At 39.4% G+C, this 25,918-nt stretch overlaps 1 protein-coding gene across 1 annotated transcript in view; it reads left to right on the forward strand.

The window, feature by feature from the left end:
* Positions 1-10,846, forward strand: part of LOC306883389 (slit homolog 3 protein-like) — a 189,739-nt gene extending 178,893 nt beyond the window's left edge. The window contains exons 33-36 of the mRNA XM_079438596.1: positions 4,918-5,072; positions 6,136-6,424; positions 7,678-7,883; positions 9,215-10,846. Of these exons, the coding sequence (XP_079294722.1) occupies positions 4,918-5,072; positions 6,136-6,424; positions 7,678-7,883; positions 9,215-9,450 (886 nt within the window). The 3' untranslated portion in view covers positions 9,451-10,846. The remainder of the gene's footprint in view (positions 1-4,917; positions 5,073-6,135; positions 6,425-7,677; positions 7,884-9,214) is intronic.
* The last annotated feature ends 15,072 nt before the right edge of the window (positions 10,847-25,918 follow it).

The raw sequence follows: 25,918 nt of genomic DNA on the forward strand, positions 1-25,918 counted from the left end.
TTAGATTATTTGGCAATGGCACACTGTCTGGCGACCGTGCTCCCGAGTTCTCCATGTCATACTTAGCGTTAACAATGTGTAACCAGAGCTAACAGAGCCAGCTGCTCAATTTGTAACCCGTCCTATGCCGCAACGCTTGGACGTGGGTGCAGTGTTCGGGCAGCTCCCTTGCTTTGGTTTTCCCACCGTGGAAGCTAGAGTTTTGAGGCTGTGGTTGGAGCATTCCTCAGACGAGTCTGGTTCAGTGGCTCTCTGCGGGTGCTTGACTTCAAATGTGGAACTGGGTCATAAAGACTCTGTGGGGCGAAGATCAGAGCAAGATTCCCACAACCATCTACAGGTCTCGCTCAGCTCTTCTTACACCTCATCCCTGCTGAACTTCAGCAAGAGATCCCCGACAGTAAAAACAAGGAATGCTGATGAAGAAAAGTGAAATGGTGAGAGGGAAAGGGCGGTGGGAAAAGAGACAGATTGGACCCCAGAGAGATGAAGAGCTACTGAGAGCCGACGAAGAGTGAAGGACACTTATCTCTGCAATGTGATCCTGCCTTGACGGAAGGTGCGGGTGAGGGGAGGGATGGAGAGACTGATAAATGCACTGGGGAGGAGAGCGACGGAGGCTGTTAACTAGCAGTAATGCCTCATTACCATGAGATGAATGCTCGGGCCCATGCAGCGTGTTAATGTGCTGCCCTTTACTAAATGTCACGCTAATCGGAGTATTAGTTTAAGCAGCAGCGTGGGCAGTTCCTCAGCAGAAGTGGCAGTTTGTGGAAACATCGCAGGAAATTGAATGAGAATGTTAGAATTGCAGCGCTCCCTGCCCCCAGCTCCTCAGCGTGGGCTCGCCATCCTGCGCCACGCCTAACCACAGCTCTCCAAATGCAGCTAATGTTTGGCATGTCAACCGGGTTTAACACTGAGCAGCACTAGAGTGAACAAGGAGGGGTCAGGGTATGTTTTTACGGCCTGTTTTCGTTTCGTCCGAGATTAGCACTAAGTTCCTGTGTGAGCAGAATGTTTTAATGGGGGGGAAAGTAGTGGTAATTCAGCCTGAACCATGACTGGACATGAAGTAAGTTCATTGGGTTTGAGAAGATTAAATGGTTGTAGTGTGCTAAATCCGGCTTGGCTAAGTGTGACTGCGCTATTGCAACAACAGCAGAAAGCACAGTCAAAGCTGAGGGATGCTAATGCTAACGGTCCACACACAAAGTTTTATTGTGCCTACATTTACCTTTAATGTAATTAAAGCTTAAATGTTTGTAAAATTGCACAGCTTTTTAAACATCAAGCATTATAACATGATTATGAAAATCAAGCATTATTTAATAAAATAATTTTAGTAATTAGAATTAAAGCTTGGTAACCATGTATGACTGCATATTTGTCATTTTAACTGAAACGAACTTGAGTTTGATTCAATCGAACCAAACAAGACAGGTGTGAATACACCCTAAGACTCTCTCGCTCTTGTGTGAGTAGTGAGCCTTCACACTAGAGTTTAGCCCCGCTCAGAGTCTTCAGTTACTGAAAATATATCTGTTTTAAACTTATACTTAGCCTCCAACTCACACACTGGCAAGTAAAATCTAAGAATTGATTAGCCATTGGCTAATATGTAGTCGCCCAGAGTGAAGATTTAGTCGCATCCCTGCTCAAAAAAACAACAGAAGCCCAATAGAAACCATCACAGAAATTTCAATGGTTTCCATTAAAATACCATTATGAACCATTAGCTTTTTCTAGTAAAACCATTACAAAATTCCTTTTTGTAGTGTGTTTTGGGCATTTTTCCAATAGGATTTAACATCCCACCAATAAAATCCATCACATACCAGTAGACACCATTATAGTTTCCATTAAAACCAATAGAATTCCCATCATAACCAGTAAATCCATTAGATTTTCTATTGTGGTTTGGGCAGGGTTCTATTGTTTTTTTCAGCAGGAGTGATTTACTCGTCTCACATTGTAAAGGGTTGCATTTGATTCATGTACACAGTTTAACAGTTCTTGTTTTCCTCAAGAATCAAACCAAGACCTTAACATTGCTAGCGCTATGCTCTACTGTTTGAGCTTCAGGAAAGCTACATATTCTCATCCCAAGGATGAGACCTTGTTCCTTGCTACTTACAAGTGTTTTGATGCTACCTGTTAACCTCAGTCCATCTGTAGAGTAAAGCTAATGTTACTTGTAGCTAGGTTACACCCCATGATATATCAAACGCCTCAAAAGCTTGTTTAGCAATTCACGTTCCAGAAGGGCATAATTGACTTCACAGCTGCAGTCCGTTACTCTTAGCGTAATTGAATCTGGAAAATGTAAATATGTCTACAGCTTTTCTGATCTAGATAAGTCTCCAAGATGAAGGAGCCGGTAATAACTTTGTGTATGTGTCATTTATAATGCGGTTTCGCTCTAGGAAAAACAGAGTATTTTATTTTCAGCTGACAGGAAATTGACTTGCCCTCGTGCGAGAGGGGTGACATGAGGTTGCTGAAATCTTCCACGGGTTTCTGTTTGTTTTTATTGAGCTCCATAATGGGCTGCTTGAAGCTAATATGTAGGCTAGCCGCACATCAAAGACACTCCACCTTCTCAACCCCCACCGTTCTAAAAATATTACGGCCTCAGGATATTTTCTGTCTGTCAGAATATGAACAAAAGGCCGATAGTTGCAAGCGCTAGGCTACATCTTGATATATGGTGCCTCCTAGTGGTGCTAGAGCTTCACTGCACACATTTTGTTAGCTCCAAATGATGACTTCTGTCCCCCATGGTGATATTTATGTTCTGATTAAGAATGTTTTCAGAATCTTCCTCTTTGTTCTATTACATTCCCATTCTTACAACCTTTTCCCCAAAATACTCTTCCCATTTCCTTTCCCAGCTGGCGTGTAGGCTCTCTTAATGAAAGACGGCTGTCAAAACCAGAGACAGTGGATGAAAATGTCCTTATATTATAATAAAGCCGTTCATCTATGGTGGTACTGATGTATCAAATGGACGGGCTTGAGATGTTTGGGGGGGTCTCAGCCCGCAGTCTGTAGTGTTTGTTGCAAAAGGCTATTTTGAAACAGGAATTGAATTATGGGCCTGTAATGCAAACCACACGTGCGCCTGTGTTGGGTCTTTGTTCAGCCAAGACCTCCGTGAACCATACCCCCCTATATCTGGGGACACTGATCTCTATCCGCACCTATGGCCTCAGCATTTCAGTAATGGAAAATAGCGTTGTGGGCCAGCGCAAATACTAGCTGCCTGCCCGCAAAAATGAGCTCATTTTAATGCTAGCCTGTTTGTTTGCTTAATGTATTTGTGCTGGCAATACTCTGTTGTTGTTTTTTTTGTTTAGTACATGTAAAAAAAAAAAATTAAAAAAAAAAAAAAATATATATATATATATATATATATGAAGACTTTATTTGCAAAAACAGATAACATTTCAATTTTCAAAAATCATTTATGTTATCATGATTTTAATGTGTTTAGTTGTGTTAGCTAGCTAGTATTTTTTGTTATTTTTTTACTTAATCAAAATAACCCAACTGCAGTTTGATTGAGATTAATTGGAATGCACAATGAAAAAACTGGATTTTTGAAAATTGTTAAAATTGTTAAGTTATCTGTTTTTGCAAATGAACTAATGAACTCTTCATATATATATATATATATATATATATATATATATATATTTTTTTTTTTTTTTTTTTTTTTTTGCCAAAGACAGAAAAAGAGGAAAACCTTGTTTTAAGTTGAGGTCGGGATTAAGATATACTGTACTCGCCACAATATCATTTCTCGCACCCCCTTCTCCTCTCTCTCTGTTGGTCTCTGGGCTTCTTTGCCAAACCACTGTCTCTAGCTGTCTGTAACTGCTTGTGCTTCATCCAGCAATAAATACTACAATACAAAACTGGGCTTTCTGTAGCCTGAGCAGACTGCTTTCTCATAGTTCAGGGGCAACTGATAAGTTCATAACCCTAAATCTCACCTTTAAGCAAAATACAGTCTGAGTAGTCAGCAGAATCTGGGCCAAACAGAGCGTTACATGCACTGCATCGTAAGAAACTGAGGAGGAAACAGGCGAAAATCCAGCTGCGCCGGTCAGAGCACGCTCTCAGAGTCTATGAGATGCTTCATGGAGGTTTCGTGGAACCCGGGAACAAACGGCACTCTTCAATGGTTAAAAAATGACCGTGTGAAACAGAATCGCTCTCAGGAGTTCACGCAGTCACAGTGCCAAACTCAGCAGGATGTGATTTGAGCGTGCTAACTCAAAAAAAGAGTGAACTCATGGCCAACACAAGCTCTCCTTTCCCACAGCATAAGCACTCCCCACATCAGTGCCAAATTCACTGGAAATACACCTGACGGAGTCTAATGTGGAAACCATGGCATTTTCAGACGGCAGGGAGATATTCTGTATTGCACATTCAGGCTTTTCATTTGGGCTTGAAATGTTACTTTCAAAAGTTCATTTACCCCAGTGGTGACATGATACGCTCAGTTAAAACAGTCATTAAGGCTAAAAACAGTCGTTTTATAGCTAGAATTTTGTGTATCCAAAATGCACAAATTTAAATAATATTTTCACACTGAAATAAAAGCTTAAAAAATTATATAAAGAAATAATTTTCATGCAATAATTAGACTCAGATTTTATTGTCCTGTTAGGTAAACTAAAATTGCAGCAAAGTGCCAATATGCTAATCGTATCCATGCATATATAACCATTACACCCATAAAATCATACAATGTACACATACAATTTCCCAAACATACATTAAAATTCAACCATGATTCAAGCAAAATTAAACTAAAAATGGTTTATTTCACACTCATTTTGGATAATTATCATTTAAAAATACAGCAGATGTATATATTTTTCGCTATCTTCTGCTGTCTTGCAGTGTGGAGTCAGTGAACGATGGTCTTTTCCACACGGTGGAGGTGCTGATCCAGAATCAGACGCTGAGTTTGGTGGTGGATAAAGGTGCACCGAAAAGCCTGGGCAAACTCCCCCGTCCTCCGGCTGTGGACCACAACACACAGCTCTACATAGGCGGTAAGCATCAAAAACACCTCGTTGTCCATCAAAACCACATTTCAAAGTATTAAATATGGCTTGTTTTCAGATACTGTCCAAGCGTTTGAATGCATAATGATTGTAACGTAAGCACAGTGTTGGGAAGATTTCTTTGGAAATGTAATAGTAACCCTATTTAAAACATAATAAGGAGTGTAACTATTCCAATTACTTTATTAAAGGAATGTAACTAATTATATTTGATTACTTCTTGATTACTTTTCTAAATTTCTCACAAATGTTTTCAAATGGTAATCATTTTGAAACATTAATAAAAATAAAGTGTAGGCTTATACATAAACCTAAACAGGAAATAAAACAGTTATCGAATAAGCCTGTGTCCTATTTTGTGTCAATGCAGTCAATGCAATTTGGGAAAGAAATCAATCATATCTGTATGTGTGCGTGAAAATATTCAGATGTAACCCCCTTTGTAATCGTTAACATTTTCATAAGAAACTGTAATTTAATTTTTTTTTTTTTTTTCTCAGTAACTATAACAAATTACTATGGAAGCCTGTTTCCGCCACTGAATAAAAAAAAGGTTATTGCGACTCTTTATCTCACAATTCTGACTTTTTTTCAGAATTGAAATATAAACTCACAATTGCGAGTTATAAAGTCAGAATTGCGATTCATAAAGTCACAATTGCAAGATAAAAATTCGCACTTTTTTTCTTCGCAATTGCGAGTTTTTTTGCACAATTTTGACGTTTTTTCTCACAATTGCGTGATATAAACTCACAATTGCAAGTTAAAGTCTTCAGAATTGCTTGTTTATATCTCATAATTCTGACTTTTTTAACTCGCAATTGTGAGTTTATATCACGCAATTATGAGAAAAAAAGTCAGAATTGTGAGATAAAAAGTCGCAATTACCTTTTAAATTTTTTATTCAGTGGCTTGAAATGAAACGGGCTTCCATAGATAACAGTCACATTTGTTTTGTAATTAAATGATGTAATTCTGTTACATGCAACGAGTTACTCCCCAACACTGCATAAGCATGTGTGCTAATATTTGCCTGTTGTTGGTATTTTAGGTGTGCCCTCTCTGATTGACACAGCAGGCCTGCGACCGGGTCCAGACCGTCCATTCCAGTCTTTTAACGGATGCATTCATGACGTACGGCTCAACGGCGAGCTCCAGGACCTCGGCGGTGGGCTGGCAGGGGTGGAGGGCATCTTGCCGGGCTGTCACTCCTGCAACGTCTGTGCTCACGGGGCCTGCAGACAGAGAGGAGTGGCAGGCGTGAGCTGCGAGTGTCCCAGCGGCCACAGCGGCCCGCTGTGTGAAGAGACCACCTCCCAGAGCCCCTGTCAGAGCAGCAGGTACAGAAACCCGCAGGTGCACAGACATTCACAGTTAGGGCTGGCCGATTAATCAATAAGGATAATTGTTGTGATATCATTTGAAAACGATAAAAGGATATGAAGAGATCAAAGTTTAAATGTGCTCATTAGAGCAGATAAGTCCCTGTCACGCGAGCACTAAACAGAGCTGCACTGAAAAAAAATTTTTTCATTGAATTTACCAAAGGTACTTAAGGTAAGTGGTTGCAATCAACTTATTTTAGCTACATTATATTTAAATGCAGCTCAAATCAATTTATTGCAACCACCTACTTTAAAAAAATTTAGTATAATTTTTTTCAGTGTGTGAGATCGAGTGTGAAGCGCTTGAATTCAGCGAAGAACACAAATAACTCGGTGATTTGAAACAGCGCTGACAAACAGGAGAAACACGGTGTGCAACAATACAGTCAGAAGCCTTTTCAATCTACAAATCGCCATCATTTGCCATGGACTTACTGTAGTAACACTAACTGCAGTATGCTATTGTGTCAGAAATGTGGGATATTCATTTCGAACTTTATGATATGATTAATTTAGACATGTATTAAATGTATTAAAGGAGTAATTGAATTTAATTACAGTATTTTGATTAAGCTATGCATGTGTGCATTTATACTAAATGTCTATATACTACTGTTTTTCATACAAATACCTAAAAACCATATAGTTCTATTTTTATCATGGTATTGTGGTGCTATATGTGGGGTTTTAACTGTGATTATCATGATTTAAATGTATGCTACCAATAATTGATAAAAAAATAAATATATATATATATATATATATATATATATTAAAATAATAATAATTAAATTTCACCATATAAAAAAATGGGGTTGCTACAATACTTACAGATGTTACTGATTTTGATAATGAACAAAAATTTGCATCTGCATCCTAACTCAAGCTACTACTACTATCAAATGTGAATTCTGAGAGACAAAAAAGTTATATTATTATTAATGTTATCAGGCTACACAAATCCATTTCTTGATTTGAAACAAGATCACTCAATAGGACATTCAGAAACAAATAAATGCATTTATTTTGTTAATAATTAACAGTCTGCTTTCAACAACTTTCACTTTGGAGCAGAAATCTGGCTTTAAACTTAAAATATATAAAGATTTGACATTTATCGTGAAAATTATTGATATCGACTGATATGAAAAAATATTATTATGTGTTGATATCAGGCAGTGATCTCGTCCCTCTCTCCTCCTGTGCAGGTGTATGCACGGTGTGTGTGTGCCGAAGGGCTCCTCGTACAGCTGCTCTTGTGCAGATGGATACTCGGGTCAGTTCTGTGACAGGCGGGAAGAGTCTGCCGTCTGCAAGGGGCTGCGCTGTGTGTACGGAGAGTGCAGGGTGACGGAGAGCAGAGAGCCGGTTTGCCACTGCCAGTCTGGGTACAGCGGGCCGTCCTGTGAAACAGGTGAGACACAGCACTGCAGGAGACATCCATTATTCATGATAGGAGATTGTAGGTTTTTTATTTACATATAGAATAGAACATAAAAACAAGATTAAAAAACTCTTTATTATCATAACACATTTTATCTGGTCTTATTTTGCACAATTCATCAGTGCACATTTTTCTATGGGGGGAGGGGGACGTAAAATTTTGTAGTGAGGTTGCTTTAACCCCTTGCTCTATCACCCATTCTTTTGTTATATTGATTTAGGTAGCCTATGTATATCCATTTACTAATTGTAATTTAATAAGTTGCAGATCCACATTCAAATAGTTTCTTGCTGTTTTGATAATCTTTCATTAAAAAAGTTATTCTGCATTTTAAATGACTTATTTCTTCTGCAGATATAACAAAACTTCATTGGGTGGGGAAGAATTATACAATGATATCTCAATAATATATCGATACTGGCAATAATTTCTCATTTCAATAGAGCACAGCATTAATAACCACTTTTTTCACAAGATCTCCTTGAGATTTCATAAAGTAAAAACACAATTTTTTATCATTATCAAAAAATACATAAATAACCATTGCATATGCAATACTGTTCAAAATCAGTATTTGTTTTTAAATAGATTTGTACTTTTATTTAGAAAGAATGCAGACTTCACAATGTTGCAAAAAATAGTTTTTATTCATAAAACATATATGTTTCACAAAAAACACTAAACAGCACAACTGTTTTCAACATAATTCATGATAATAAGAAGAAATGTTTCTTGAGCAGCAAATATATTGCATATTAGAATGATTTCTGAAGGATCATGTGACACTGAAGACTGGAGTAATGATGCTGAAAATGCAGCTTTGCTTAAAGGAATAAATTACATTTTAACGTAATAAAGCAGAAAACAGATTTTTTAAATTGTAATAACAGTTCACAATATTACAAGAATATCACAATATTATTATATTATTAATATTTACTATATTTTGATCACATAAATGCAATCTTGGTGAGCATAGGGGAAACAACCTCAGAGCTCATAGCAAATCAATTTATTTGTATCAAAAATGAATGGGGCTGCTTCACGCAATCAAATCCTGATGAATACAATTCCCACATTCTTAATTTCCTGCAAAATGATGTTTCCACTCGAATATATGTTGCATTAAAGCAGTTAAATTCACTACAAATGCTGTCTCATGTAATCTTTAGCTTGCCGTACAGAATCCAGAAGAGTGAAGCAACACAAGTCAATATCTGACACGAAAGTCCTTATGTTTATTAATCTCTTACATAAATGCTTTATCTGATGACCTGTCCTCCATCCCCTCCTCCACGCAGAGCCGACGTGCCAAGGAGAGATGGTCCGTGAGCTGCTCAAGCGTAATATGGGCCATAAAAACTGCACCTCCACCATTAAAATCGCTCGGTGTCCAAGCGCCTGCCGCTCGGGCCTGTGCTGCGCCCCCACCAAGAGCCGGAGACGGAAGGTCACCTTCAAGTGCTCCGACGGATCCTCCTTTTCCGAGGAGATGGAGACCACCGTGGAGTGCGGCTGCAAAAAGTGCCCATTGTAATATTAGCCAACCTCCCCCCCCTCGTCCCAAACCTGGAGAAGAAGATGGAGCGGAAAAGAAAATATATTGTAAAATAAACAAAACACAAATAGAACTTATTTTTATTAAGGGATGTTTTTTTAAAGAAAGAGACTGCTTTTATGATGTTGCTTATATGTGTCATATGAAAAGTAATTTTGTGTCGTCGAACAAAATCACACAGATTAACATTCCTGAAAATATATGAATTATATAAATATGTATAAATCTATATAAATGTACAACCTAACCTGAGAATTAATTTGGTCTGCGTATTGCATGTCTGTTGTGAAGTGTGAGAGCGGAGAGAAATTGTAATGGAGGAGCTGAAATGTGCCCAATCAGGCGAGGACTCCCTAGACTCTCTAACACGGGAAGTGGTGAGCCAACTTCCTGTGCTCTGGTGACGGCAACAAATGAACTGCTTCCTAACGGACCTCAGAGAGCTCACCTGCGGATTTCAAGGACGGAGCTTCGAGTGGGATGGGCTGATATTTTGTACTTTGGATGTTGCTTTGCGAAGCTCATCAGCGTGGCTCTGGTTTACAAGCTGCAACTCATCAGAGTGAATTTTTTGCATGACTGCATGGAAAAGTTAAATGTGAACTTGTCAGGCAGTAAAGCTATTGTAGTAACTATGATAGTTAAACGCTCTCTACCTGTTTTACTTTGTACAGTTGAAATCCAAATGCGTCGGCAGGTGATACAGGTGACCGTGTCTCTGGTGCAAAGCACTTCATACTGACGTAGTATTCTGTCATAACCGTCCTTTACTAAAATATTAAATGCAAATATATTACACCCATTACTACTGTATTGATTCATGTGTACCCTTTTTGTTTTTGTTTTATTTCATTTTTCAGATGTAACACTCATTGTCTTACTCGGAGAGAGCGAGGTCTATAGATATTCCCAAGAAAAAGCTAATCAGTGTTAATGAATATTCCTCCTCGTTCTGTCTCGCCCCTGTTCACCACATGCTGTTCCACCAGTGAACAATGTCATGTTAGCACCTCTAATCAGAAGACTGGTTGTTATATGGTGTGTTTTCTAATAAGGTTTTGTTAAATATGAATTAGAGAGTGATGATTAACTTACAGTGAATGTTGAATTAAACTTGTAATGAAATGCACAGTTGGATTTTTTGTAAGGTCTTTTTTTTTCTTGTAAATTTGTCAAACGTACGGTAATGTTCATATGCACCTCGAACCAGTATCCTGATCAGCGAAACCCAGGGACATATTCTCAGTTGTTGGTCATGTGTGTGTGTATTTTTTTTCTATATTAAAATTACTTTCCCAGTTCTATATCCCAGTTTTATATTCAGAGATAATGCTGGTTTACTTCCTTAAAGAGTAAATGCTGTGGGGTTTATTTCAAAGTAATTCTCTGTTTTTCATTAAGTAATCTGACACTTCAATGCCATATTTCAGATCGCCAATTATGAACAGTAATTATATTATGTGTATCCTGTATATTTGTTCCTATATGCAGTAATATAATAATGATATAAATTTCAAATGTTCAAATTAAAATTTTATTATTTATACATAACCATACCATACATATTATGACATGCAGTGAAAGGCTTTTTTATGACCACTCCATTACAAAAAAATAAAAATTAAGTTATAAATGAAAAAGAAGAAGGGTATAAACTAGAACATACCGATAGACGAATATCAACTTATATTTATGAATTATTATGTACGGATTATATTAGATTTATGGATTTATATTTACAGGTACATCTCAAAAACTTTGAAAATAGTGAAAAAGTAACTTATTTCAAATAGTGAAACTCGTATATTTTAGATTCATTACATGTAAAGTAAAACATTTCAAAAGCTTTTTTGTTTTAATTTTGATATTTAGAGCTTACAGCTCATGAAAGTCAAAAATCAGTATCTCAAAATATTATAATATTTACATTTGAGTTTCAATTAATGACCATCCCTACAGTATAAATTCAGAGTATCTCTTGTTCTTTGAAACCACAATAATGGGGAAGACTGCTGACTTGGCAATGATCCAGAAGACCATCCTCTTCTAAGAGGTTTTAACTTCTATACATGCCTAACCCCCCCAAAAAAGGGACAACTTGCACAGCTTTAGGGGTGGTGATGGCGCAGTGGATAAGACACATGCCTTTGGTGTGAGAGACCCGGGTTCGAATCCACTGTGAGACACCAATGTGTCCCTGAGCAAGACACTTAACCCCTAGTTGCTCCAGAGGCGTGCGACCTCTGACATATATAGCAATTGTAAGTCGCTTTGGATAAAAGCGTCAGCTAAATGAATAAATATAAATATAAATATAAGACGATCATTGACACCCTCCATAAAGAGGGTAAGTCACAGAGGGTCATTACTGAAAGGTGTGGCTGTTTACAGAGTGCTGTATCAAAGCATATTAAATGCAAAGTTGACTGGAAGGAAGAATTTGGGTAGGAAATGGTGCACAAGCAACAGGGATGACCGCAAGCTTGAGAATACTGTCAAGCAAAGCTGATTCAAACACTTGGGAGAGCTTCACAAGGAGTGGACTGAAGCTGGAGTCAGTGCATCAAGAGTCTCCACGCTCAGACGTCTTCAGGAAAAGGGCTACCAAGCCACTTCTGAACCAGAGACAACGTCAGAAGCGTCTTACCTGGGCTGTGGAGAAAAAGAACTGGACTGTTGCTCAGTGGTCCAACGTCCTCTTTTCGGATGAAAGTAAATTTAGCATTTCATTTGGAAATCAAGGCCCCAGAGTCTGGAGGAAGAGTGGAGAGGCACAGAATCCATGTTGCTTGAAGTCCAGTGTGAAGTTTCCACAGTCAGTGATGATTTGGGCTGCCATGTCATCTGCTGGTGTTGGTCCACTGTGTTTTCTGAAGTCCACAGTCAACGCAGCCATCTACCAGGAAATTTTAGAGCACTTCATGCTTCCTTCTGCTGACAAGCTTTATGGAGATGCTGATTTCATTTTCCAGCAGGACTTGGCACCTGCACACACTGCCAAAGCTACCAAAAGCTGGTTCAATGACCATGGTGTTACTGTGTTTGATTGGCCAGCAAACTCACCTGACCTGAACCCCATAGAGAATCTATGGGGTATTGTCAAGAGGAAGATGAGAGACACCAGACCCAACAATGCAGATGACCTGAAGGCCGCTATCAAAACAACCTGGGCTTCCATTAGAGCTGAGCAGTGCCACAGGCTGATTGCCTCCATGCCACGCCGCATTGAGGCAGTAATTCATGCAAAAGGAGGCCCAACCAAGTATTGAGTGCATAGAAATGAACATACTTTTCAGAAGCCTGACATTTCGGTTCAAAAATCTTTTCTATTTTTATTGATCTTATGTAATATTCTAATTTTCTGAGACACTGAAGTTTGGGTCTTCATCACTTCCATAATCATCCAAATTTCAAGAAATAAAGGCTTGAAATATTTCACTCTATATGTAATGAATCTATATAATATATGGGTTTCACTTTCTGAAATGAGTGACAAAAATGTTGACCTTTTTCATGATATTCAATTTTTTTTAGATGTACCTGTATATTAGATTTATGGAGGCTCAATTCTGGCCTGAAATCAGCCCAATGATAACAAAATTATGTCATGTGTTGTGTTTTTCTTATTTCCCATTAGATCTATTTGGGTATCTCTGGAATGTTTTTGCATACTACAGCTGCCATTTAGATGAATGTGAATGCTAACAGATAGCTTTTTTGCTCTTAAGGCACACAGACAGCTTTAATCTTTAAAAAAAAAAAAAAAAAGTGTTTTTGAAGCAATGCCTTTGAAGAATCATTTTGGGTTTCTTAAAAGAACCATTTTTTTCTTAGTGAAAAGAACATTTTATTAATCTGAAGAAGCTTTTTCCACTGCAAAGAACGTTTTGTGTAATGGAAAGGTTCTATGGATGTTCTTCGTGGAACCATACATTAGATGCTAATGAAGAACGTTTGTTGTTAAGAGTGTGTGTGTGTGTGTGTGTGTTTGTGTGAAGAGAAGGTGTATTTAGGGGTTTTGTCCACTAGATAGAGGTATACACCAATTTGCTGTGAGTCTGAATGTCTCTCGCAGTCGCAGGCATTTAATGGGGTTAGTGCCAGGATAGAGTTGATCATTTTGGTTAAGATGAGGATGATTTCTCCTTCACTAATCAGGACAGGAAAACTCTTACTACAGCCGTGTTCTTGACCAACAATAGGCAGATTGTTCTGTAGGGACATTTTATTTCCAATTAGTTAGTGAACTCTGATATTTTTGTTGAACTTTGATATGTTTTTCCCGCAGTGTGTAGACCACAAAACCTGTGTGACCTGTTGTCTTTGAATAACTGGATCTTGATCCTTTTTCCCTTAAGGGTGCACTCAGTAAGTTTTTGCTCGCTCGTATTTTCCCCGGTGGTCTTGCACTTTATATTGATATGGATGCATTAAGTTTCAGATCTCATACATTGCTTGACAGTTAGTAGCCTACCATTTCTCAAATCTGGTCAGAACAGCCTTCCATACGCTTCTATGCATTTACAGAAATGGCATAAATAGTAAAAGATACCATGGTATGCTACTCTAAATTAAACTATACAGTCCAAAAGCACTGTTTATATCACACTGCTGTGTTTGTTCATTCCAGACAGACTGTGAGACTGTGCTTTAGTGGTGGGCATTTTTCAGTGAGTCTTTCTGCAGGTTACAACGTTATGCCAGTAGGTGGCGACAAGCAACTATCTTTATGAGTCAGTGCAGCACTCAGTTGAATTGTTTGCAACACTGATTTATTCACACGTGGCTGGCTGCATTTGAATATGCACACAACTAGCTACAGTGGTGGCCAAAATGATTACAACACTAGTATTTTCAGCAGCTAAAAAATGGTTTTAAGTCAGTTATTTCTATCTTTTGCTGTAGTGTGTCAGTAGGAAATATCAGTTTATATTTCCAAACACTCATTTTGCCATTAATTGTAATAATCCAGTGAGATTTTTGTCTGACAACAGCCGGTGCTCCACACAGAGATCTGATCTGATCATCATCCAGTCTGTCTGGAGTGACATGAAGAAACAGAACAAACTGAGACAGAATAAATCCAGAAGAACTGTGGCAACGTCTCCAAGACGCTTCGAGAAACTTACCTGCAAAGCTACAGCACTGTTAAAAGTTTTAGGCACTTGTGTAAAAATGCTGTAAAATGAAGATGCTGTCTAAAATAAATAGATTTTCTTTATCAATGAACTTTTATTAACTAGATTAAATCAACATTTGGTGTGACCGTCCTTTGTGTTTAAAGCAGCTTTTGCCTACGTGCACTTGCACAGGGAGCTTTGTAGGTAGGTTTCTAGAAGCATTTTGGAGACAATGCCACAGTTCTTCTGGAATTGTTTTTTTTTTTTTTTTTTGCCACTTTGGAGCATTTTACATTTGCTATAATTAGAACTTCTTGTATTAAAAACAATCAAGCCCTGCTCATATTTAAAAAGTAATCCAAAAGTAACGTAACGCATTACTTTCCATAAAAAGTAGCTTAGTAACGTAATTAGTTACTTTTTTAGGGAGTAACGCAATATTGTAATTCATTACTTTTAAACGTAACTTTCCCCAACACTGACCAGGCAGCACATGACCAGCTGGGGACCAGCTTAAACCAGCTCAAACCAGCAACCATGCTTCAAAACATACCTAACCAGCAGATGCTGTTTTTTTTTTCAACAGGGTAATTATTTGAGTTTGTGACCTGCTTTTTATATGCCAATTGGCCAGAGTTTTCATAAAATGTGAGTCTATTATACATTGATTTCTCATACGTAGGCTACCATTCATTTGTTCATTTTTACCATTCATTTGCTCTATTCTTTTTCTATTATATCTGTTTTATTTTTATTTATTATATGTGACCCTGGACCACAAAACCAGTCTTAAATCACTGGGGTGTATTTGTAGCAATAGCCAAAAATACATTGTATGGGTAAAAATTGTTATTTTATGCCAAAAATCATTAAGACATTAAGTAAAGATTATGTTCCATGAAGATATTTTGTAAATTTCCTACTGTAAATATATCAAAACTTCCTTTTTAATTAGTAATATGCATAGCTAAGAACTTAATTTGAACAACTTTAAAGGCGATTTTCTCAATATTTTATTTCACCCTCAGATTCCAGATTTTCAAATAGTTATATCTCGGCCAAATATTGTGCTATCCTAACAAACCATACATCACTGGAAAGCTTTCAGATGATGTATAAATCTCAATTTCGAAAAATTGACCCATATGACTGGTTTTGTGGTCCAGGGTCACATATTGTTTAAAAAATTAAAAAATAAGCTTTTGCTTTTGCTAGAAGAAAGTAGCTGGTGTCAAGTGGAGGGTCAATGACAAATTAAATCAATGCTAAATGAGTAATCAATCAGTATCTTTAGACTGTTTCCCAGAAAAGAAAAACTATACATTTTAAATATGCTTAATGTGAATTTTGTCAACTTTTGCAGCACACTATAGATGACCTCAAAGCTAACAGACATGGAATAAAAGCCACCAACTCCAATTTCGATTTCATGGGATCTTAGGGCTTCTGAAAAAGTGAAGACTTGAAGACACTGAGTGCAGCGCTGAGGGATTCGCAGTTAATGTGAAGGTCAGGACGACCTACTAGCTCTATTATCTCTTTTAGTAATCCACAGGAAAAGAGAGATTTTAATAGCATTCAGATTAAATGGCAAGTATCCCATATTACCCGGGACAATGGTGCAGTAATGCCCAGCTGCGCCGGGTTTGCAGCTTGATACATCCACTTGTTTATTGAAGGGGCTAATCTCTCCATAAGTCTAGTCCCCGTGAGAATCTGTGTTTACAAAAGGACGGATCTGTGCCTCTTTCATGCCATTCAAATCCTTTCAAGTGCTCAGTCATTATGTTCAGTAGCTTGCCTCTTAACCCTGGTTCCCTAACATGTGGCTCTTCCTCCTACAAGAGAAGATGGAGAGGTAAAACTGCTGGGGCATGTCAAGTGATTGAGGCACTATAATACTTGCAATTCCTCAGAATTAGCCACACATTGTGGTCATGTGAGGAAGGGCTCCTGAGGAAGAAGACGGGAGGAAATTGCCACAGAATTCAAACACAGATGCAGGAAATGAATGGAAATACTTCAAGGAATAGTTCAGCCAAAAATGACAATACTGTCATCATTTACTCACTCATATCCTTTCAAACCTGTATGACTTTCTCTTTTCTGTGGAATACGTTCATTGAATAGATTCAACTCACATCAATGAGTCACTCATGAATCAGATATCAGTTTATTTTGAACTCCATGACCTTGAAAAGGATAGCAAGGATGGATTTCAAACATTTAAGTGAATAATGGATTCAGTTTGGGTTTGTGTTTGTGTTTCATATAAAACTATTGTATAGCTTCGGAAGACTTGAAATACAATGCACAATCCTATGGATTACTTTTCTGATACTTTCAAGGTGTTTTTGTGAGTTTTTGAAGTGGCAGGTACATTCATAATGTCTTTTTTCTCCTTTTGTGTTTTCCACAGAATAATGTAAGACACAAAGGTATAGAACGGCATTAGGGTGAAAAAGTTGTATTTGTATATTTTTCTTTTCTTTTCACTTTTAAAATGCATCCAGAAATTCCTGTCTATTGTATTTCTGGTACTCCATTCACAAGTTGGATTTTTGAGTTAGATTTCAAATCAATGACATGTCTCCAGCAGTTTTCCGAGAGGGCATTCATAAGGATTATGATTCATAAGGAGATGGTATCTTGACAATATTGGATGTGATAGTGAAATATGGCATTGACAGAGAGCGTGACACTGTGTGAAAGAAAGTTCCCACCACACAGCTGGTTATAATCAGGCTGAGATAGCAAACAGATGGTACCCAACTGGCAGGGCAGCCGCACACCAGAACCTTGTGCAATATGTCAAAAAGAACATATTTGATACACAAGCATTTTTGTACCTATTGCTTTATTTTGACAGGAACTTTGTGCGTCAGGAAATGTATTCTTGTCCAGCATTATTGGGTCATTCCGTGTCAACTCAACCAGAGGTCATCAGATCAAATTTTGGATTTTGTAAAATTTTGTTGTTTTTTTTGGGTGAAAGAAATACCTAAATTAAGACGAAAGCCAAAACATTAAATGTCATCAATGTATATTTACTGAATAATCCACTATTTTGTCAATGGGGATCAAAATAACAATTTTCACATGAGATTTAGAGCCAAATTACTGGGAGGGAAGATGACTTCAGAAAGATAGCAGGATTATTATGTTATTTTTACACAGAGATTTGTATGTCTATAAGTAAAATCTGTTGACATTATCAATCTTTGTTGCAATACTTGCCAATGGTGATCATTCAAAAATGAGGAGAAAGCACTTTTCAAGTTTTTTCTCCAAAGTTTGCATTGCATCCAAAATTGCATTTTCATCCAAAGTTGCACTCAAGAAGTATTAAAGATATCTTAATGCCTTTTTAGATACTGGGTTTTAACAAATGTTCCTTATGAGAGGAACTATCAAGTTCAAGTTTATTTGTATAGCGCTTTTTACGATACAAATCGTTGCAAAGCAGCTCTACAGGAAATTAAGTTTCCACAATATATTTATATACAGTCGCCCGGGGCCTGGCTCACGTCTTCCGCTGCTGGTGCACCCAGGGTCCGTGGCGTCCCGGCTAACGGGCTATAAGCTAATAGCAAACTCGAGAAATCTAAATAAAACTAGTGATAACAAGGCGCTCTGATTGGTTTTGTTTTAGAATGCTATAGGGGATATATTCACACGATAAAGAATCAACTTGATGGAGCTCAAACTCAAAACACGCAGTCCAAAACTATGCTTTGTGGGAGACTATGCTTTTGGCAAACACAGCCCAGAACATCTTAGCATCAGTGGCGGCGAGTTTTCCATGGGTAAGCACTCATATTGTTTCTTTAGAAAACATCAAAATCTGGTTTCTATTTTACTATTTGTTTTTTTTGGTAAAGCATGTTGTCGAATCTCTAATTCAAATTCAATTTAGTCAATAGAACTATGAATGTAGTGTTTACTCATGTCTGTTTCTAAGAAGAATTTTGTTTTGGAAAAAATGCCCACACCTCAAGGTCCTGCGACAGCTTGACTACATAACTTGCATGTTTTCAGGTTGTTTGTGGTTTTTATGTAAAACCACCACTGAGTGGTATTTTCTATTTCATTATGGGGTTAATGAGCAAAACATGAAAGTGAGGGGTGGCAGCCTGGCCTGGCCTGGCCTGGCATGGGGGCGAGACTAACTGCTGCTCTGCCCTCAGATCACTGACAGCTGTCTGCTTTCCAGTCCGATAATTCCTTCCAGCATGGGATGGAAATCCATCTAATGTGGGCCGAGCTGCCCTCTTTCCCCAGCAGACTTCCTATCAGCATCTAAAACATGCTGTCTGCAACTTTACCTGGACTATCGCAGAGCTAAACGAGTCAGTTAGGGTCATTTAAACTCTTTAGCAATTAACTTTTTCTCCACCTTTGATGGAATTTTCCATGTTTTCATGCAGGGGTGCTATTACAGATCTCTGAAAAAGTATTGAACAGAAGAAGAAGAAGCAGAAACAAGCGATTCCATACTGTATGTAAGCAGATGCATATGTAAAATAATGCAATCATCAAGTATTAAACAGCATATAAATCAAAACTGCCTAACATTAGTGAATGAAACGTCGACCCAGGAAGTAATTTAGGCCTGTGAAGCTTTTGGAGGTGTTGATGAACTTGATCGACTCCATGTATGTTTTGATCATCGTTCTGAATCCCATCCAGAAGTAGTCTTTGAAGAAAAAAAAAGTGATTTGTCCCAGCTTTTTATTCAAGATGTTGCTTGATTAAAAAGATCAATGCACAAAGTTAGAATAAAACTTTTTATTTGCTTGCTTAAAAGCAGAGGACCGATTCTTTCTTTTGACACATTTTATGTTCAGATATTCATACAAAAATAACAAAATACAAAATAACAAAATATTTTGGGGGCCATAAATGTTGTCTGAAAATGATCAAAAATGCTTGAGGTGGCGGCAAAAAAAAATAAAATAAAATGCTGGCGGAGAAAGAGTTAATACCCAATCTGCTCAACAATTGAGTGGCTTAATTAGATTACTCCCATTATAATCAGTCAAGCTATATATATATATATATATATATATATATATATATATATATATAATTTTATACAGTATTTCAATTGTTCTTTTTATCAACCAAGGGGGTCCATGGCCTCAAAAAGTTTAAAGACCCCTGTTGTAGACAACCTTAAAACAGCTTTAGGAGCTTTGTACTGAAGCGACTGAGTGGCCCTGACAGACATGGAAATAAAGTGGCCTCAAAGTTTTCTAATTGTAGCAGCCAAACGAGACTGAGCCTTCCCAGCGGGGTTAAACTCACATGCCTGCAGACAGTTTGCTGTGAAGCCACCTAATCACATCCCAACAGACCACCATCTGCCCGTTTCTGCTCTTCAGTCACCCACCCACCCGCTGCCCGTCAATCTCACAGTCCAGCACACAACGCCTGGGCATCTCAGTGCCATGCAAACTTCACTTATCTGCAGATTTGGGTTTGGGAAGAGGCAACGTCCTTGACTGTAAAGTAAACATGTCGGCAGAGAGTACTTTTCAACAGTCTGATTGTGTTTAACGACAGCACTTTGTTCTGAGGCAATTCATCATTCATTCACAGCTCCCTGTCAGAGATGAAACACTTGAGTTGGTGTTCAAAGGCGCTGAGAGGTCATGGGGAGAATGCTTTGTTAAAGGAGGAAATCCCACAGTGATATAATAGACAATTTGAGCATGTGGTCTATGGGGTCTTTTGATGCCACTGCAAACAGCCAGTCCTTCTCACAACCTGTAATGAACTAAGAAAAAAAGCACCAGCAAGTCTGGGCAATTTCTGTCTAAGTCCTTTCTTCTGTACACACCAGTCACAACATTAGGTTTTTGGGGGGGTTTTTTTTCCTCGAGATGGGCTGAATGAATTTGTCTGAAGAGCTTGACAATTCACAGATGGTTGTTTCCTTCTCAGGAAACGTTTTTATTTGTTTGCTATGTGTGTGTTGCTAATGATGTATTAGTCACTGCATAGATTTAAACCACTTTAGTGCATAATGCAGTTCTAAAATATAACAGTCTTTATTTCTGTTGCAGTCTTTATCGATACTTACCTTTGCTTTTCTATTGGTATTGTAAAGCTCAGTAGCTATGATTTAAAATCCTAGTGATCTTTTTTTTAAACAAAAAACTAAGCCTAATAAAACCGACTCTACATATTGTCCAGTGATTTACACTTAAACAAAGCCTTTGAAAATTTAATTTTCAGACATCTAAGAAGTTGGCACAAAACATGCCTTGAAACAGAAATGTTGCACGTTATTAATATTTTTTTTGTGCATTTATTATTATTATTATTGCATGTGTGTGCGCGCGCGTTTTTGTGACAAATGAAGATGTATATTTAAATAATGACATGGGTATGACATAGGTATTACAAGGAGAAGCTGATTTATGAGGACATTGCCCCATGTCCCCATTTTTCAAAACACTTATAAATCATACAGAAAGAGTTTTTGAGAAAGTAAAAATGCACAAAGTTTCCTGTAAGGGGTTGGGTTAGGTGTAGGGTTGGTGTAGGGCGATAGCACATAAAGTTTGTACAATATAAAAACCATTATGCCTATGGGATATCCCCACAATTGACAAAAACAAACGTGTGTGTGTGTGTGTGTGTGTATGTTTAATTAACTTAAGAAACAAAGAAACTGATCAACACTACCAGAATTTTACATTATTTAACCTAGACTAATTGAATTCAACTCGTGTAGAATTCCAAATTTACTATAATGGACAATTTACTCATGCTAATTTATTGGTATTCATCAATATTGGATCATTTATTGTACATTAATAAAAAAAATATTTTTTTACATTTAGATTTTACCTTATTTAAAACATGAATAGTTTAATAACACTATTGTGATCTTTAGCTAAATCCCTAATATCAATTTTCATACTGTACAATATAATGTTGTGTTGCCTGAATATACTTGAAGCATTTAAATTGGCTTAATGTTTCATGTTGAACTTATTTATACAAAATTAGGTGAATATATCAGCTATTTTTCAAATATCAGGCATAACATGAAAATAAGGAAATAATGTGGTGATTTAGGGTTACTTTAGTGCTTTAGTAACTTCTTTCCAAAGCAAGAGCTGCCACCTTGTACTCTCTGCCAACAAGATAATTCTCCCTTTTGAAACTCGTTTGTTGCTTGACTTACATACTTTGCTGTATGGTCACAGCACAATTCAAAACAGAGGTATTTCAAGGCAGCGTATACATTTAGTCATTTGGCAGACACTTTTATCCATGTATACCATGTATCCATTTTATCCATGTATATGTACACATGTATACATATGAGGCTTTAAAATCTAAGTCCAAATATAGAAAATTTAATTCATACAATGCCAAGAAGACCCATCGATCAAAATTAGGTGCTTATACGTCACCACAACACCTGTCTGTTCCTACCTGCAGACTATCAGAGAGTCACCACAGTCACCGCAGTCTCCACCAAAGGCACTCGCCAGATCCCAAGCCCCTGATTTCTGATCACCGCTACCTGTCAGCACTAATCAGCAGCACTATATCCCTGCACTCCTCCCGTTCACTCACTGTCTGGTCTTAAACATTCTATGTTGACTAACCTGACCCTCTGACCTTTTGTCTACCTACAAGTTGCTCCTGTGTTCCTGTTCCCGTTCTCCATCGCTCCTGTGCTCCACCATCTCCACGTTCCGCTGTTCCCTCTGGATCCCCTGGATAAAGAAACAAGGACATTAACACTCAGATAAGCCCCAAGAGACTTTCCCATTCCCCGCCTGCTTACCCGGACTTACAGCTCATCTCATTCCCCTCCGCTGCTTTTCAATAAACCTGTTGTTTGTATTGCACTTACCTCTGTGTCCCGTGTCTATCTGCTGACAGAAGACCAGAGCTGGTCAGCGCTCTTCGAACAGCTCTCTCTCCGCTCTCTCAGTCTGCCTCTGCCAGTCCCATGGCCACCCCTGCAAACTATTCGAGTGAGGCTGTTGAATGTAGCGTTTTTTTTTACTCTACATAGAGATGCAATCCCATACATTTTCCAGCGAACGGGCTAAAGTTGCCTTCCTGATCTCCCTGCTAACCGGACGGGCATTGCTCTGGGCACGAGCCATCCTTAACTCACAGACCACTATAATTAACTCTTTTGATGCTTTCTCTTCCCACTTCAAGGAGGTCTTTGGCCTATCTACCAGTTCGCTCTCCATTGCAGACCAACTCATCCGCCTCCGCCAGGGAGATTCTTCGGCCAGTGACTATACTCTGCAGTTCCAGACTCTGGCGGCCTCATGTGGATGGAACGAGGCAGCACTACTCACTGCTTACCGTCAGGGCTTGGATCCACAGATCCGAGCCCAGATGGCGATCTATGATGACAATGTCGGTATGGAGAGCTTTATGCAGAAGGCCGTTAAGATCTCCCAACATCTCATGGCTTTTTAGCCGGATATAACCGCTCATTCTCTGTCCTTGAGAATGATTATGCCATCGACCTGCTGCCTGGAGCTATACTCCCCAAGGGTCGAGTATACCCCCTGTCCATCCCGGAGCGCAAGGCGATGGAGGATTAGATCAAGGAGACTCTCCAACAACAGTTCATTCGCCCTTCCACCTCTCCGGTGGCCTCGAGCAGTCGACTACCGGACCCTCAATGATCACACTGTCAAGCTCCCTTATCTTCTTCCCCTAGTCCCAGCCACTCTCGAGGAACTCCGTGGGGCCCGCATCTTCTCGAAGCTGGACCTGCAGAGCGCCTATAACCTTGTTCATATCCAGGAAGGCGACGAGTCGAAGACGGCGTTCATTACCCCCTCATGCCACTATGAATATCGGGTCATGCCGTATGGCCTTTCCAACGCTCCGTCCGTCTTCCAGGGGTTTTTGAATGAGGTGTTCCGGGAGTTCCTCCACCGGTTTGTCATCATCTACAGAGACGATATCCTGATCTACTCCCGGAACCTGGCCGAACATCGCCATCACGTTACACAGGTCCTACGCCAACACAGGAAACACCACCTCTACCTGAAGCTCGAGAAGTGTGAGTTCCACCGCCCACGGTCCAGTTCCTCGGCTACATCCTCAGTGCGGATGGGATCTAGATGGACCAGGGGAAGGTCCAAGCCATCCGGGACTGGCCCCAGCCTCAGTCAGTAAAGGAACTTCAACGATTCCTCGGCTTCGCAAATTTCTACCAGAGGTTCATTCTAAACTTCAGTCTCCTCTCAGCCCCCCTCACGTCTATGCTCCGTCAGAAACCCAAGTCTCTGTCCTGGAACTCCGAAGCTCGAGCCGCCTACAAGAAGCTCCAGGAGGCCTTCTGCACTGCTCCCATCCTCTCACATTCCGAACACCAACTCCCATTCATAGTGGAAGTGGATGCCTCCCCCACCAGCATGGGAGCAGTGTTGTCTCAATACCACGGAGAGCCTCCCCGACTCCACCCTTGCGCTTACTTCTCCAGGAAGCTTTCCTGGAGAAGTAACTACGATATTGGAAATCGGGAGCTACTCGCCATCAAACTGGTGCTGGAGGAATGGAGACACTGGCTGGAGGGAGCTCAACACCCCTTTTACGGTCCTCACTGACCACAAGAACCTGGAATATATCCGAAGTGCTAAGAGGTTAAACCCCCGGCAGGCTTACTGGGCCATCTTCTTCACCCGGTTCCAGTTTTCCATCACGTATCGACCCGGAGATAAGAATGTCAAGGCAGATTCCCTCTCACGTATCCATGCCCCTGACGAACCCTCCACACCTGAACCCATACTCCCTCCAGCCGTCCTTGTGAGCCCCATCCGGTGGGCCCTGGATGAACAGATCCGCATCGCCTCCATCACCGAACCCGCTCCGCTGGGAGGCCCAGAGAGCAAAACCTACATACCAACCTCCTTGAGGACTTCCCTTCTGGGCTCCCTGCATGCTTCCACGGGCTCTGGACACCCAGGCAGCCAGCGTACTCTCTCGCTCCTCCAAGCCCGGTACTGGTGGCCCAGTATGGCCCGGGATGTCTCCCAGTACGTTCGTGGATGCTCAGTCTGCGCCATCTCCAAGACTCCACATCACTTACCCGCCGGAAAATTAGTCCCATTACCCATTGGTAATTAGTCCCATTACCTTACCTTTGTGTAGCGTGTCTATCTGCTGACACAGACACATATTCCCAACAGGCTGATAATGAATCCTAATGCCAGATTATTGCTTGCTGAGAGAAAAACAGACAAACTCCCTTGTCTTTCATTAGCTCTATTAATTGTCTAGTTGTGAGTGAAAGATGTGCATAAATCACATGCTTAAAGGTGCTGTATGTCATTTTTTGACTCTATTAAAGCGTAAAATGCCATATGTTTGCAGATATTTAGAAAACATGGGAAGTTCACATAAATGTTTCTGTAAAAAAACAATGCTAAAACCAGTTATTCGACTTTGAAATGTGTGTTCCATGTTGGAATGTCCGTTTCCCCTTCAGGAACTCGAGCTGTGTCAAAACCGCTAGGGGAGGGGTGCTATGGAGCAGAGTAGAAGGTAGACGTGTTTTACAACTGCTCCACATCCAAGTTGATATAAGTCTTAATTAATAGTCTTTAAACCTGCTTTGATTGGGCTAAAAGTTAGTTCGAAATCTATAGCATTCCACATTCCATCTAAAGGTTCAAATCGCATCGATGCCGTCAAAAAAAAAAAATCCTCTCAGCAGTCTGCTAACGTAGCGGACAACATGGCGCCGGCTGATCGAGCAGAGGGCCTTGCTTTGGAGAAAGACGGGATGTCGCTGATGTTAGAGAAGATTTCGGATAAGATACTTAATGTTCTTAATGAAAGATTTGACAAACTTGAAGCGACATTTCAAGTTATGCAAGTGACGCAACAAGAGTTGAGCGACAAAATTGATGCAGTAGAGGGGCAGACGAATGATCATGAGGCTCGAATCGTTTCCTTAGAAGACTCTCTGAACACTTTGCATAAGGAAAACAAATTGCTGAAACTCAACGATCTTGAGGGCAGATCACGTTGTAACAACATTAGACTTATCGGCATTCCAGAAGGGGTCCAGAAAGGAAGACCAACTGAGTTCGTGGCAGAATTGATCAAGCAACTCTTCGCGGATTTCTCTGATCCCCCAGTCATTGACCACGCACACAGGGTACCACAGCCAAAAGCCGCGGAGGGTGCCAGACCACGCGCGATCATCGCACGGATCTACTACTACCAGGATAAGGAGCGCATCTTACGACTTCGGCGGGGACGTGAGCTTGATTACCAGGGACACAAGGTATTAATCTTCCCGGATTACACGGCGGAAGTAG

The sequence above is a fragment of the Barbus barbus genome (genome assembly GCF_936440315.1).
Source record: "Barbus barbus genome assembly, chromosome: 17".
In the NCBI taxonomy this organism is placed as follows: Eukaryota; Metazoa; Chordata; class Actinopteri; order Cypriniformes; family Cyprinidae; genus Barbus; species Barbus barbus.